This window comes from Heterocephalus glaber, unplaced genomic scaffold, assembly GCF_053883595.1.
Source record: "Heterocephalus glaber isolate CG9 unplaced genomic scaffold, H.glaber_assembly_v1.0 deba00001781, whole genome shotgun sequence".
NCBI classification, from domain to species: domain Eukaryota; kingdom Metazoa; phylum Chordata; class Mammalia; order Rodentia; family Bathyergidae; genus Heterocephalus; species Heterocephalus glaber.
In genome coordinates this window covers 8,176,872-8,191,992 of record NW_028258467.1, presented here as the reverse complement: position 1 = coordinate 8,191,992, position 15,121 = coordinate 8,176,872, and the positions used below count along the sequence as shown (strand labels likewise).

At 38.5% G+C, this 15,121-nt stretch overlaps 1 protein-coding gene across 50 annotated transcripts in view; it reads right to left on the bottom strand.

Annotated features, from left to right (window-relative positions):
- Positions 1 to 15,121, bottom strand: part of Rbfox1 (RNA binding fox-1 homolog 1) — a 1,452,839-nt gene that overhangs the window by 108,160 nt on the left and 1,329,558 nt on the right. For all 50 annotated transcript variants that reach the window (XM_087202739.1, XM_087202724.1, XM_013065590.3 and 47 more), the window contains 2 exons: positions 12,749 to 12,892; positions 6,417 to 6,470 (listed from right to left, as the gene is read on the bottom strand). In XM_087202739.1, the coding sequence (XP_087058865.1) occupies positions 6,417 to 6,470; positions 12,749 to 12,892 (198 nt within the window). The remainder of the gene's footprint in view (positions 1 to 6,416; positions 6,471 to 12,748; positions 12,893 to 15,121) is intronic.

Below are 15,121 nucleotides of genomic sequence, written 5' to 3'. Positions count from 1 at the left end.
GTCACCCTTTAGCTGTAACCCCTGAAGAATTCAAAGAATGATACCAAAAATACCTTTCTAAACGTCACTACAGAAGAAAATAAATCTAACAAAAAGAAAATGAGACCAAAATAAATGTACAATGTCTTCACAGAGAATAAAATGAAATAACGAGGAAAAAAAGGGAACCACTTTCTTGACATGCAAATTAAAAATTAAATGAAATAAAACATGTGCACGGAATTCAACAATGAATGCCAAAATCCTCTAACATTGTCTACAGAGTCATGCTGTGTGGTTTTAAGAACATCTCTTCTTCATGCAATTTTAGGGTTATTCAAATTTGTCAATTCTATAGCCTTTACTTCTCAAAAATAAAAGTTAAAAGCCTAAAAAAAGGAAAGACCGTTTTTTATAATAAATTTTAAACTCTCTGTTCTAACAAACAAACAAAATCACATGAAATGAATAGAAATAAACTTCCACTGATTAATAATGCAAACAATTCAAGTAATTTTTTTATTAATACTTTCCCCACCTCCCAATAACATACATGCTTTTGATTTTGACAAGTTTGTATACTTCTTTATTTGTCCAAAAGGGAAATGTGAATACAAATTGGAAAGTTTAAAGACACTATGCTGCATTTATTTATGATATCAACAGGTAGCAAAATTAAGAAGCTTCATGAATAGAATGTCAGTTATAATAACACTCTGAGCGCTTCCTCTTACAGTGATAGGTAACAAATACACCCTTTACTTCACCACAGGTACATGTGCTCTTAATATTTCAGCCTCAAAAACCAACCCCACTAAACTTCATATTGTCAAAATCCACCTTTTGTCTTCACTGATACTGTTCCTAAGAGGAGCACAGAAAACATGACACATTACTTTTTAAACCCCTAAAAATGTTTGTACATCTTGTTCAGAAATATATACACCAACCTTTTGAACAATTCCAGTGTAAATTTGCCCAGCTCATGCTAGATTTTACAGGATAAAGTGGGTAAAATAATGCAATATGTTGAAACTCCTATTTGCATTGAGTAAACCTTATGCAAAGATATGTCAGTGTTTGCTTTACCTGCTTAGTTGAAGCAGAATGATATTCAGTTTTACTAATAGAATGTGCAGCAATTACAAATACATAGTGGCCATAACTGACTGGTGTTAGCTCTCAACCCTACAGTAAGTTTCCACAGTGTCCTCTAGATTTCAGATTTCAGGGTGCCAGGGCAGTGTTGCTCAAGATGGACTGACTGGATTAGGACTGAGGACATGAACTGTGAATGTGTTCAGGTAAGGGTAAATGATTATTCCTCAGGATTTTATATATAGAGAAAAATAAAGTTTCTGTATTTTGGGGGACTGAATTACCTTGTATCAACTTTCTAAAACTTGGGGTCTGTGATTAGAATAAGCATGAAATATTTGACAAATATAAGACAATATGTACAAAAGATAGGTTGTGCTTTAGTCTTCCCCACACTACCCAGATGGAATATTCTAACAAGTTTGCTAACTGCAGAGTTTTGCAAAGAATAGCTCCTCAGAGGAGAAAGGACAGAATTTCAGTGGTTTTCTCTATTTACCAACTATTATATCTTGTTCTGTGGTTCTCAAACTTAGTCACCAGTCAGAAGGAAGAGGGAAGTAAATTAAACGCTGAAGTACTTTCCTGGGCCCTGCTCCATATCGACCAGCTCAGAATCCCAGAGTAGAGCTTAGAAATTGTTTGCCTAAAAAAGCCATTTGTGTGACCCAAGAACTGGGTTTCCATGACCTCTTCTCAATTTGCACACCATCAAAAAGGAGATTTCAGTTCTCTGCGATAAGCAGAATTTTATATTGGAGGCTTTGATAGAGTCATCTATGGGGCAAGGTGAGTTTATGACTGAGTCATTTGGAGCTTAGATGTTAATGGTGTAGCCAAGATGGTATGCCCAAGGCTTCTTGGCATATTCTCATCCTTCTCTGTAAGCCTACCCCTCTAGCATCAATAATAACATTTGCAAAGCAGCGTGGGAAACCAGGATTCAGGGTTTATAGTCTATTACTAGGCAAGAAAAGGAACTCCACACCCCAGTCTTACAGTTGGAGGGACAGGTAGTGTCATTTCTGTCTGTGAGGACTGGCAGCCACTATTACCTCAGCACTGGGAAGAACATGAAGAGGTGGGCTAACCATTCAACACTATGGTCTGAATGGAAGGCATATCTGCTGACCTGAAATCAGCAATATGTGCATTAAGGAGAGAAGAAGGTAGTCAGAACCATATTTGGAATCTTAAGGAAAGTGTTTAAAAAAGAAAACTCCAGTCTTGTCTCCTCCCGACAAGCTGCTGAGATGACTACTTGAGCTTTCCCAGATTTGGATTCTGTCTCCCATCTAGGCCAGAAGTGATAAGGCCTCCTTAGATCAAAAAATTATCAGAGTTCTCATGTAGGATCTGACCCATTACCAGAGAGGTGCTCACCTGGCCCTCTCCCTTACCAGGTACCAGTTCTGCTGAGCTCCGGGACCAGGCAGCTTTGACAGCAGATGCTGAGGGGATTTCTTTGTACCTGCCTCATGGTCAGAATTACATCTCAGGGAAATAGCAACTTGTAGTTCTTAAAAGCATTATGAATATTTTCATTGTGGAATTGTGAACAAAACAAGCATCTTCTGGAGGTTGTGTGAAGAGCTTGGAGGCTGACAGGGTGCTGATGTGGGGTTCCTTTGAAATGAAGAACACAAGAAGAAGAGCTATGAAGAGTGGGCCCAGATGCCCTCTGCCTGAGAGGCATTGCTTCCTATGGTCTCCTGTATCAGAGGCTTGGACCTGGGAGAAGGTGCAATGCCTCCTGGAGGAGAAAAAAGCCCTTGTTCTGTGTTGCCCACTGATGTGGATCATGGCCAACAGACTGGACGACAGTGACCTTAACTTGAACTGCTGGCTCAGCGTGACTTGCTTACTTAAAAATCCTTGTGTGAATCATAAATTCTGACCTTCCTGTATCCTGGTTAACTTTCCCTTTTCATCTTAGGTTGTTTTTAGGTAATACATTCCTGTTTTTGCATTCATGTAAATGTCCCATTTTATACTTTAAATAAGGTTCTGAAGTGTCCTGGATGGATGAAAGTACACATTTTTCATTTTATATGAAAAAGCAAGTTCTAGTTTCTCATTCAGAGACAAGGGGCCTGGGGACGAGGGTCTGAAGATTCGTGCTCCTGTGGACTAAGACTTTCAAGTCTTCTTTTTCCAATGACTTTTGCCCCCTTTTCCTAGAAGACGTCTTTCCATGAAAAATTCTCACTGATATTTCACTTTCAGCTGAAAAGTCTCTTTTTTTTGGAAGCCACTGCATCCCTAACAACATCAGTCTGCCTTCATGGAGTTCCAATAGCCTCTCCATCACTACAGAACACAGCACACTTTATTGGCGTTGCTCGTCTTAATGATCTGTCTCTCCTGATACTCAAGAAAGCTGAGGAACAGAAATTCAATTCACTGGAAATATATGCCATTTTCATAGACATGCCAAAGCAAAGGACAAACTGTGTATTTCTTAGGCATAACAGAGGGTACCTAAATCTGATGCATTCCCCAAAGAAAGCATTATGGAAATAATTAAATGATTTTAATCTCCTAAAAGGAGCAATAAATAAGATTGCTCTATACAGGACCTCTTAATGTTATTGAATTCTAATTATTAAAGTGTGATACAACTTTATAAAATGTATTTTCCTATATACATTGTACTTGTATATACATAAAATACTTAGGCTATGCATTCCTAGAGTACTGTGTACACTACCTGTGTACACATAGGTATATATGCATGTGCACACATATGCACAGAGCTGTCCTCACTTTCACTGAGTAATCTGCCTCAGGGACCACCCCTCAGAAAATAAATGGCTGGAGGAGGGTTTCTGGCTTTTTAGGTCCCACCAGATTCCTGGCTGTCTCTCTAGCACCAAGTGAGGAAAACAAGGGCATAACGGTGGTTCTGGTTTTTCAGTCACTAAAATGGAAATGCTCCTCTAACAAAGGCCCTTTCCCATAAAGGATAATGTCAAGTATGATAAATATCCCCACGTGAGCTGCTGCCCCCCCCCGCTGCCCCATTTAGCAGCTCCCAGCTAGACTGTCTCTGTGACATGCTGGTGGCACCTAACCAATCTGTGCCCACACCCGCAAAGCAAGCCATTTTAAAGGAGGAGAAAAAAAAGGGAGAGAGAGAGAGAGAGAGAGAGAGAGAGACTATTTCGGATGTTTCCTAATTCAAAAGAAAAAGGAAAAAAAGCAGTCTAACAAAGTCAGACTCTGGATGCAGCAAACTTAAATGGTCTTTTTCCCGAAGCCCCCAGAGAAAGGCTAATCATGGGAATGATGGAGGAAGTCGTAAAAATAGCACTGCCATTGTATTTTCAAAATAGCAAACCATATTCTTCTAATGTTCCTAAACAACTCTTGAAAGCAATTAAATAGCTTCCTCCAGCTGGCAAAAGTTATAAAACAAAATATAAATTAAATATACATTTTTAAAAATAAGCAAAAAAAAAAAAAAGCCCTTTAAGACAGTGGTGTAATACAAGAGCAGAGGTAGAACCAAGTCTGCCAACATTCCAGGTCATTTTCTACAATTCTGCAAAGCACCCATTAGGCCTCAGCAGAAAGAAATAGGCATGGGCACATTTGTCTCTTAATGCACTTGGCTTTGCAGATACAGAAATAATTCCTGTGATGATTTTCATACAGAAAGCAGAAAGAAAGTTAACTTATTTCCTACCACCTTCAGCATAGAGGTCAACCTACTGCCACAATACAAGCATGAGTATAAAATATCTGAAGTTATAAGAGAATAACAAGGTCCCTGAATGAGCAAAACCACAAAAAATAATGGATTGATTTTTCTACTCATCTGCCAGATCACAATATCATTTCGTCTGTATAGCAAAGACTACTAGGATCTTCTTGCCTCAATGTGATCAACATTGTCCCATCCAGGTGATATCGAATCTGCTTAGAGGAGGGGAGGGGGTGTAAATTGTGTGAGAAATAACAGATTGAGATGTTTGCTGCATGGGGAGGAGGTAGTTGTATACTCAAGAAAGTGGGCATGATGACCTGTGCCACCTTGGCTAACACCAACTCTACTTAGCAGCCCTCTCGCTCCTGATTTGTCCTGAAATGTCCATGCAAGGAAAGTTACAGGAAACTAAACCAGTATCATTCTGTATCTCATGAGCAAATTCTCAATATGCACAGTTTAAGGATGCAAAGAAAAAGGAACTTAAAATTCCTAGCAATGGGAGAATGGTAGTAAGGAAGCAAAGTGGACCTATTCAGAGGTTGGCTCTTCGGTTGCTCCAGGCTCTATTCCTACCCTTTTCTGTTCAGTGTCTGCTGGCAGGCATGGTGCATCATTTTCTTTAAGGGGGATCCTGATGTGACCTCTGAATCTCCTGTGTACAGTAGGAAGAGGCCACTTTAATAGCAACAGTAGTGTGGAAAAATTCCACTAGTGGGCAAAAGGATATTCTACATTTAGGTGAATCCTTAACATTTGTCCAAAATAGAGATACACTATGTTTGTAATTTTAAAGACAGGCCTGCATGGTTTGCCAGGATGCTGATCGCTGGGTTCAGTATCAGGGTTTCTGATTTGGCAGGTCTGGACTGGCATCTGAGAATATGCATTCTAATACATTCTGGGGTGGTCTTGATGCAGCTGGTTGAAGCCATGCTTATATAACCCCTGACAGAGAGCATACTTTGGGAGTTTCCTTCTTTCTTATTTCTTTCCAAGGTGCTAAAGTCTTTTCCTATAGCCTTGGACTTTTACTAACACTGTGAGCTCTAAGAAAATCTATTTAAAAATTGGTTTCCCAGCAAAAAAAAAAAAAAAAAGAACCCACAGGGCAATAAATAGCATATTGCAAAATGAGCACCAGTAAACATACAAATGAATACAATTATATTCAAAAGGTTGGTGTATATGAGATTTTTCTCCCCTACAACCCAGGAAAATAACTGCACTTTATTAATACAGAATAATCACATATTTACCTGCTCATGAGACTATCAACTCACTTTTTAATATAAAGAACATAATTATCACTGCAAAACAAAAATGTAGCAACATCATTATTTTTTTAAGCATGGATAATTTTCCTCTGGAAACTTGACACACACACACATATATATATATATATATATATATATATATATATATATGTATGTAAATTACCCCCATACATTTCAAATAGAACCCAATGTATTTCCCACCATTCTGGAAATGGAAGGTGTTCTATAAAAAAAAAATCCCACAGTGCATATTTTCACAGTGTGTTGATTAAAACAGTGCAGTTGTTTCCCCTTATTCAAAACAAACTCATTATAATAAGCTAAATAATTCTAAAGTGAATTAAGGTGCTTACCTTTGAGCCTCGCTCATTAAAAATAATTTCAACATCTAAGATTTTACCAAATTGCTGTAAAGAAATAGAAATACTTTATAAGCAAAAAGAGAAGTAAACTAAGTTTTATGGTCATCGTTCTTCAAATTGGATTTTTTTTCCATCATTTAATATCAAGAATATGTATTTTTATTATTCTATTGTTAAATCATATACTTGAAACAAGACAAAATACAGCAACACACATTATCCTCTACCAGATGAGATATACTCTTAAGGCCTGGTACAAAATTGCAGTCAAGAAGTTAATCCTATGCTCCTCCTTTTTGTATGTGTGCATGATTGCTTTCTTAGGCACTGAGCAGCAGAGATTACAAATGAACAGTATAGATAATAACCCTTGTAGGCTGTTCCACTAGCACTGGGAGAAACACCCTTGCTGACGTGGGATTTTGACAGTAAAATGCCCCACTGAAATATGATGTTGAAGGTTTTGGCTCCTAGTTCACCTTAAAGCTACAAGTAGCTAGACAATGTGATGAGACAAGCAAAGTACAAAACATAAAAGCAAGGTTCACTGTCCAAGTACCCATCATATTTAAGATATCCACATGGCTCAGGCTGAAACATAATCTCCCAAGTGATTCTCCACATTGCTAAACAAATATGTTTTAAACCATTAAGATAAACAGGCTCTCTCAAAAGTCCAGAAACAAGCAGGTCAATTACAAATAAATTGGACAGCCAAATAAAATGCAAATACTGTATTAAATTGAAATTTAAGACTTTTCCAGATAAGCACGTTCCATGCAATACTTAGGACAGACTTATACTTCATATTTGTTGCATATCTAAACTTCAGATTTGACTATTATTTGTTAAATCTGGTGCTTCTAGTGAAGAATGCACACTAAGCAATTCTTCATTCAGGCTTAGATAAATAGAATGTGGACTCAGAAACTAGAAGCATCAGATGATCCAAAATCCTTTCCCCTGATTTTGGACTCCTTTCAGTTTTGTTAGATTGCCTGAAGTGGTGTGGGCCTTTCTTGGGCACGGTCTTCACTACATAACACAGGTAGAAGGAAGTGATGTGAACTCAGGCAATATGGCCTAGAAAAGAATGAGATAGGAATTCGGCCTAAATGCAGAATGAAGGCAAATGCCCACTTAATGACTAGAACAAAGAAATAGAACAACATAAAGAAATATTTCAATCTTCTTTTTTTTTTATTTTGGGCTTTCCCATCATCTCATTGCTTGTGCATTCTGGATTTTAATTGCAACCTCCATTACTCTAGGAGACTCTGTATTCTGTTTCCATCCCCTAGGTAGAAAACATTAAGGACACTTCTATACAGCAAATGGAAGGGCAATGAAGTGGAGGAAGGGTGGTGTAGAAAGAGGACAAAGACTGAGAATACAAGGAAGCAGGAACAGCCGGCCTGACCAATGAGTGTCACTCATAATATTAGTCACCCAGACAGAAAACATCAAGAGAGTCCCACTAACACTCAAGAAAAAAATTTGGAATATACACAGGATCATTTGCAATATTTCAGGAAATCTACCTTCCTTGGAAAGAGAAAACATATGTATATGGCAGAGATGAACTGAAGATGAACTGAAGCCAGGTGTGCTGGCACACAGCTGTAATCCCAGTATTCTGGGAGGTCAAGGCAGGAAGAGCACAAGTTTGAGTCATGCCTGGGAAACTTAACAACTTCGAATGTCCCTGTCTCAAAAAGAAAGTCTGGGGATGTAGCTCAGCATGAAGGCCCTGGGTTCAGTCTCCAGTATCAAGATAGATAGATAGATAGATAGATAGATAGATAGATAGATAGATAGATAGATAGACAGATAGAGAGACAGATAGATAGATAACTGCACTTCATAGTGAAGAATGCTCCAGCTTTGTGAGCTCTTCGGAAACAGCAATTTTGATACAATCCTCTTAGAATATTCAGTTCACACAGATGCCATTGTATTTATTTCAGGCATAAGAGCCTAGAAGCACATATATTTATGGAAAGAGAAGCCTGAAAAAGACTTCTTCCAAAACTATGAAGCAAATGTCATCTATGGAACATTCTCTAAGCAGTCAACACAAAAACACTTCCTTTAAAATAAGATCTGGCTGAGATAGAACCAATCAAAAAGTAATCTTAGCATGTGTCATCCCCTAAATGAAACAATGACACCATATGCCCTGAAATGGTCTCAAAGGTTTGCTTCTTTGGCAATCGCCTCTAGGTTGATGGTTCCCAAAGCCAGTGAAACAAGCCATAAGAAGAATGCTGATGTAAGCCCCATTTCCAAGACAGTTGTGTACTATATTTATAGTATCAACAGTTTAATTGGGAAGTTTGGTACTAACGATGTAAACACAGCTGGCACATTTTCAATTTAAATAGACACAACTCCTTCGCAGACATAACTAGCATTTGTTTGCTCCACAGCAATGTGCAGCAGCATCTCAGATCCACACAAGGTGTCTCGATAGCTGTATCAAGAAGAAAATCCAGAAGCTTACAGGCATGCACTTGGGCAAATACGTATCCAGCTTTTTTAGACATTCTCCAGATCAAATAGTATTTCTCTGAAAAACTGGGAAGGGTGTTCAATGGATACAGCATAAAACATGAAAGTAAATGTCAGTTCAAAGAGTGTGCACAGAGGCTAAGAAAGGGCATTATTTCAGTTGTCCTCAAGGTCAGATTCAATGCAGAAATAGTATGGATTGTGTTAAGTCCCCAAAAATGACTTCACTGCTCGTAACACCATGGTAGGTGGGAAGCTGACATTGATACTCAAGCTGCAAGGGGGCCCATCTCTATTATTATCACCAAAAGTGATCATGAAAGTGTCTTTTGCATGCGCTAAGAGTTATGTGATATATCTTTCATAACAATACAGAAGATGAGTAGATCATTTTCCTAGGAGAAGGACTTGTGTTTTGATAACAAAAGCAAAGCTGTGACATCTGTGAGAGTATTGTGCAAATCATAGACCTAGACTCACTAAGCAAAGATTGCTGGAAATAATTCTGATGCCAGGTGTGATATCAGAGGTTTGGATGTAGAATCACCTACTTCTCTCACTTCAAACCCAGAAATGTTTAAATTTTAAATATTAGGTTACATTAAGTATCTATTAAAGAGTAACAGGTTGTAATAAATTTGGTGGAAATCTACACATTTCTTTTGTGGACTCAAATCAAATATAAAGAAAAGGCAGACTCATGGAGGATCTGAAGCATGAAGACAGATCTTAAGGGAGACAAAGTCAGGGCTGGGACCCTCATTTCCAGTGAAACGTCTGAATCAATGGTCTTAATAATACAAGAGATCCATTCATTCACACCCATTGGTGTTTTTAAAAAGCTCTGGCTTCTTGTATATTGAAGCTGCATAACTTCTTGACCAAGAAATATTCTATTTTAAAAGAAACAATCCTAACATGAGCCAGAAGATGTATCACAAAACAATGAAACAAGTGTTTTCAAAAGAGAAAGAAGTAAATAATATGCAATGAATGATGGAAGAAAGAGAATTGGAGTCCAATCTCAGAGAATAGATGCTGAAGCCACAAATTAAAAGTAAAATGTGAGACACCTGCAGCAGCCCTGAGGTAGGTAGCAATTCAAGCATCAGGGTGGAAGTATTAGTAGCTTCAGAATTTGCTCTGAACACTGCCAAATTTTAGGCAGTTTGAAAAAAGAGGTTGCTTTGTGTCTTGTTTTGTTTTTAACTTAGAAATCTTTGTGCCTATATTTAACAAAGGAGACAAAAGAAGGAGAAAAAGCATACAAAACTTTTTTTCTCTGTAATTGTCCTCATTGTTTAACATCCGCCAAAGTAAGGGGATGAAGACAGAAGACAGCATCAAAAGTGGAGATGTCTCATGTTCAGAGGATTTGAGAAATACCTAATTGGGATTAAAATGTGGTTTTTTTACAGTAACTGTAGCCTAAAAAGAGGAAACTATTTTAATTCCCTACACCCTAGCTTGGGGAACCAAAAAGAATGTACAGATGTCCTTCAATCTGATTCATGCTGCTAAATGCATCACATAACAAGAATGGTTTTGTGACCACCAATGTTTGGCCAAGAAGAACAGATTTTTAGTGCTAAAATTCCAGTTCTTTAGAATGGTGGTTGTAAACAAAGGAGGCCTCGGAATTATTGCAAAGGATTTATGAATCCATATGTGCCCGATAATTTTTATAGATGAAACCCACACAAAACCTCATATACTTCTCAGATTGGACACAGATGCTCTTTGTAATGAGTAGAACTATTTTAGTGTTAATGAACGTATACTGCATTTTCTTAATTGATAGATACTAATGTACATATCAGCTTGTCAAATTGGTATCTTGTTAGTGGCTAGAAAATCTTGACTTAAAAAAAGGGGGGGAGGTTGAAAGGTTTTTTATCAAGGTTCGATAACAGATAGTATGACAGTCTGGAAAGCTCTTTCTTCCTGCCATCTGTCCTACCTCTGTAAGAGCAGAGAAGTTTAGATAGCCTGTGAGTATTTTAAATACCTCTCTGTTTTGTCATTATAGCCTTAGGTAAATTTCAAGATAACCAAGAAGACCAGGAAGGGAAATGCAGCCTTAACTGTGGGTGGGAAGTGTGTGTGCTGCCACAGACGCTTTAAACAGTGAAAGAATGCCAGGATGGCCTTTAAGTGGACCAAGTTCAAATCCAACACCACATTGACACTCCATGAGTGAAGATGGATTAGAGAGCAAGACATCTTCCAAGCCCGACATGACAAAGAGAATATAATTCCTCTGGCTGGCTGTCATTCAAACCTGGTCTCACTGCTTTGCACACACTTAACCTTGACTTTAACTTTGAATGCTCTGCACTTTTCAGAGTCATCTTTGACCTCAAAGTGCCCGAGGGTATCTCTGTTCTGCAAGAGTTAGAGGGCTTAAATCAAGGTTATTACCAAATGAGAGAGATAAAAGTGCAAAAGCTGACCTTTTCCTCTGAAATGTCAGGATTCAAGCCTGAGTATCTTAAATATTAGGATGCTTGCTCTGCTTTTGTGTCAGATGCATACTTGATAAGCATCATGTGTGTTAAAGAAAGAAAAGGTACAAGCTAACCCCTAAACAACACAGCTCTTGAGTATGAAACCTGAGCTTCCTTTTCATTGAGAGAATACTTCCGACCTTCCCCAGAACAAGGCCTACAACATGGACATCTTCTTATTCCTCTTGTAATATTTGTATCCATCCATAAGCTCGTAAAAGAGTCACCAACAAGCTCACCTTTGCTCTAAGTCAAAGGTTAAGATTGCACCTCCTTCCATTGCCTGTACACACACTTAGGCTCACTGCTCGGATGTTAGGGCGAAATGAACTGACTACATTTGCAAAAACAAATGAAATCCAAACTCTGCCATAGCTTTGTGTTTTAGTGGAGCTAAAACCAAAGAAATTGCAAGCTCATCCATTTTCAAGGTGAATAGTGCAGATATCTTTCAGGAGAAGCATCAGGGTCATAATGGCCTACGAGGAAGCAACGCTTTCATTTATTTTCTCTGGGGTAATGGTAGTTTATGGTTTGCTCAGTGTTTTAGCAGGGTGCCTGGGTCTCTTTTGCCTTTGATATCAAGTCCTCTGCTGCATTTAATATCAAGTAAATACTTTTTTTTTTTTTTTTTGTACCGGGGATCGAACTCAGGTCCTTGCGCTTGCGCAGCAGGCGGCGAAACCACTGAGCTAAATCCCTCGCCCTCAAGTAAATACTTTTGAATCCTTGTCACTGATTCCAGGAGAATACATACTGCAATAATCAAAACAGACTTCAAAATTGGTAGTGTTTTGTTGTTTTTGTTGCTTTTTTAAAAACTAAGCTTTAGGAGAACTAGTTGTTCCCTACAGCTGCATCTGAAATCTCAATGCACAGTGCCTGGGAAAGAGAGGGAACACAGGAATATGTCATGAGTCACTGCTCTAGATGAGCTAGCAATTGAAGTAGTGAGCAGAACCAAGATGACTCCCAATGTTTATTTCAGCTATGACTTCAAGTCTCAGGCTACTGGGTTTGGAGTCATCAATGGGCTTGTGTCAACAGTGGGTAATATAACAGTTTATTTTTCACTTGACATTCAAATTTACTTATTAAAAGATGACAATTTGGTGAAGCAGAAACTGAGCATTTGCAAAGAAATTTATACTACCATTATAAAGAGATTCTACGACAACATACCCATGGACTAGACTCTCCAATACCTTCCTACTATATAAATATTTCACTTTAGTCCCAAGAATACCATCAACTTACAGCTGGACGGAAACTCTGAGGACTCCAGAGGACAAAGGCAGTACTTACACCAAACATTTGTCGGAGGTCGGGATCCCGGAACCGGAAGGGGATGTTGGAGACATGGAGCCTCTTGGGCTGAGACTTGTTTTCCGTGTTTTCAGAAGGTTGTGTCTGGGGCTGGCCATCCGTTGGTGCTGCGTCATCTGTCTGCTAAAGGAACAAGAGAAAAGCGAGAGGCTCTGAGTAGACTCAATTGTACAGTCCCAATGTGCTTTTGCGTCTACAAATAGTAGGAAAATGCCAGAACAAAGGAGTAAGAGAGGGAACAACCCACTTACTCATTCATTCATTCATTCATTCATTCAGCAAATGTTTTTTTCAGTATCCACCGTGCTCTGATCATGGACCTTGAATTTAAGAATGATCAAAGCAGACAAAAATGCCTTTCCTCATAGAGCATAATTGTAGAAGGGGAAAGGTATCATAAAATCCACTAATAAATAAATATAGTGTTGGAAAAAGGAGATAAGCCTTACAGAGAAAGATAAAGCCAGGGGAGGGTAGTGGGTGCTGGAAGTGAGGCAGAAGGTGAAATCATAATCAAGAAGGGAGTAATAATCGCTAAAGGTAAGAGAATGTTATTCTTTAATCAATGCTGTTCAGTCTTAGGATATGCCTACATAATTACTGAGGCTATTACAGATAAAATATTGATAAATGTCAAAAATCTGAAAGGGCACTTTGGCATTCTGAAGTCGAAGGAATCAGCTGATTGACTTATATTTTTTTCTTTTAGTTTTAACTTAGATTCTTAACTGTAAAAACTACTGACCACATGTGCAGATTTAAATTTAAGTGCATTAAAATTAAATAAGGTGTATTTTTTTTTCATTTGCATGAGCTGCACTTAAAGTGCTCAATCACTACATGTAGATAGCGCTTTCATATTGGACTATGCAAATTTAGAATGTTTCCAACTCTGCAGAATGTTCTGAGATATATTGCTGTAAATGACATAATGCTATTAGCATAATTCATTGCTTCTCTCTGGCATCTCCCATTAAAAATGATCCTAGATACGATGGTATTACTCTGATACCCACATAAGGCCAGGATCTATGAAAAACGTCATAGTAAGTAACATTTGAGATCCTAACAGTATTGCCATTTTGAACATACTGCAATTTTAGGTACTTTCTCTGCAATTAGTAAATGCTGCCTGTAGGTGGCAATAGATCCCATTCTTGCTTTTCAGAAAGTAAGGTGGAGTGTGTATGCCAGTCTCTCAAATTCATGAGCAAGGAATCGCTCTCACCTGTTTATAAGCAATTTAGAAGCATATAACTGGCACAAAAATATCAATGTATGCAGCCAGGTGTAAAATAATAGCGACTTAGAGAAGGAGGCAGTCTTACAGAGTGAAATGCAAAAGAAACATTAGAATAACATGGGCATAATTAGCAACTTTCTCATCGACACCAGTATTTACTGGAAGTTTTCACTTGCGTTTTGTTTCCTAACACACACTGAGTTGAATTCTGACATCAAGACCTCCTGGTGGCTGGCACAACATTCTTGCAAGCTGACTTGGTATCCAAACCCATAAGATGACTTCGACTTCCAAGTATAATGTCCTGATGACAATTGCCGTGTAGTCATTCTGCCTATACTGTAGGGTGAGCAGGGAGAAAGATGGTGACACTTAACTAGAAAATGATAAATAACAAGAGTGCACACCTTACAAAGCTTTGTGAAGACTGAATGAAATAATTTGGTGCAACAACTCGGCAGAGCTCTTGCCATATGGTATGTATTCAATAAATGGCAAGTAATTGATTTTTCAGAATGATGACAATTTAAGCAAATGCTACAAGAGAGCAAAGCTTTCTTGGGAGATACAAAGAGAAGTTCTCATTTGCTTATCCAACACACCTTTACTGAGCAACTGTTATGTGCTAGGCCTATAAGTCAGCATTTCCCAGGTGAGTAGACAGGCAAGAGGTAGCAAAAGACAATTATAACACAGATGGTTCACAAAGAGCTAAGGGACCTTAGGTCAGGAACACAGAGCAGAACTGGAGGCTCAAAGGTATGCAGTTCTGGTGGTGATTACTAAAGTGAGAGGTGTCTAAGAAGAGGTGGAGGAGGTGACACTGTACAAAGTGAAGCAAAGCATGTGCCAAGATACAGAGATGTGAAATACTGTTCTGTATTTGGGGCAATATATGTGGACTTGGATATCACTAGCCAGAAGCGGTATGCAGGAAGGATACCCAGGAAAGAAGACCACACAAGAAGGTGGGAGACTGTGTCACAAGGACCAGAAACACAAAGCAAGAGCCTGAACATCCTAGAAGCTGTCAGGAGCCACTTAATGACCATAGCAGGAGTGACCAGCTTGTGACACCAGTGACAAATGTCTGCTTAGTGGCGAGCAGA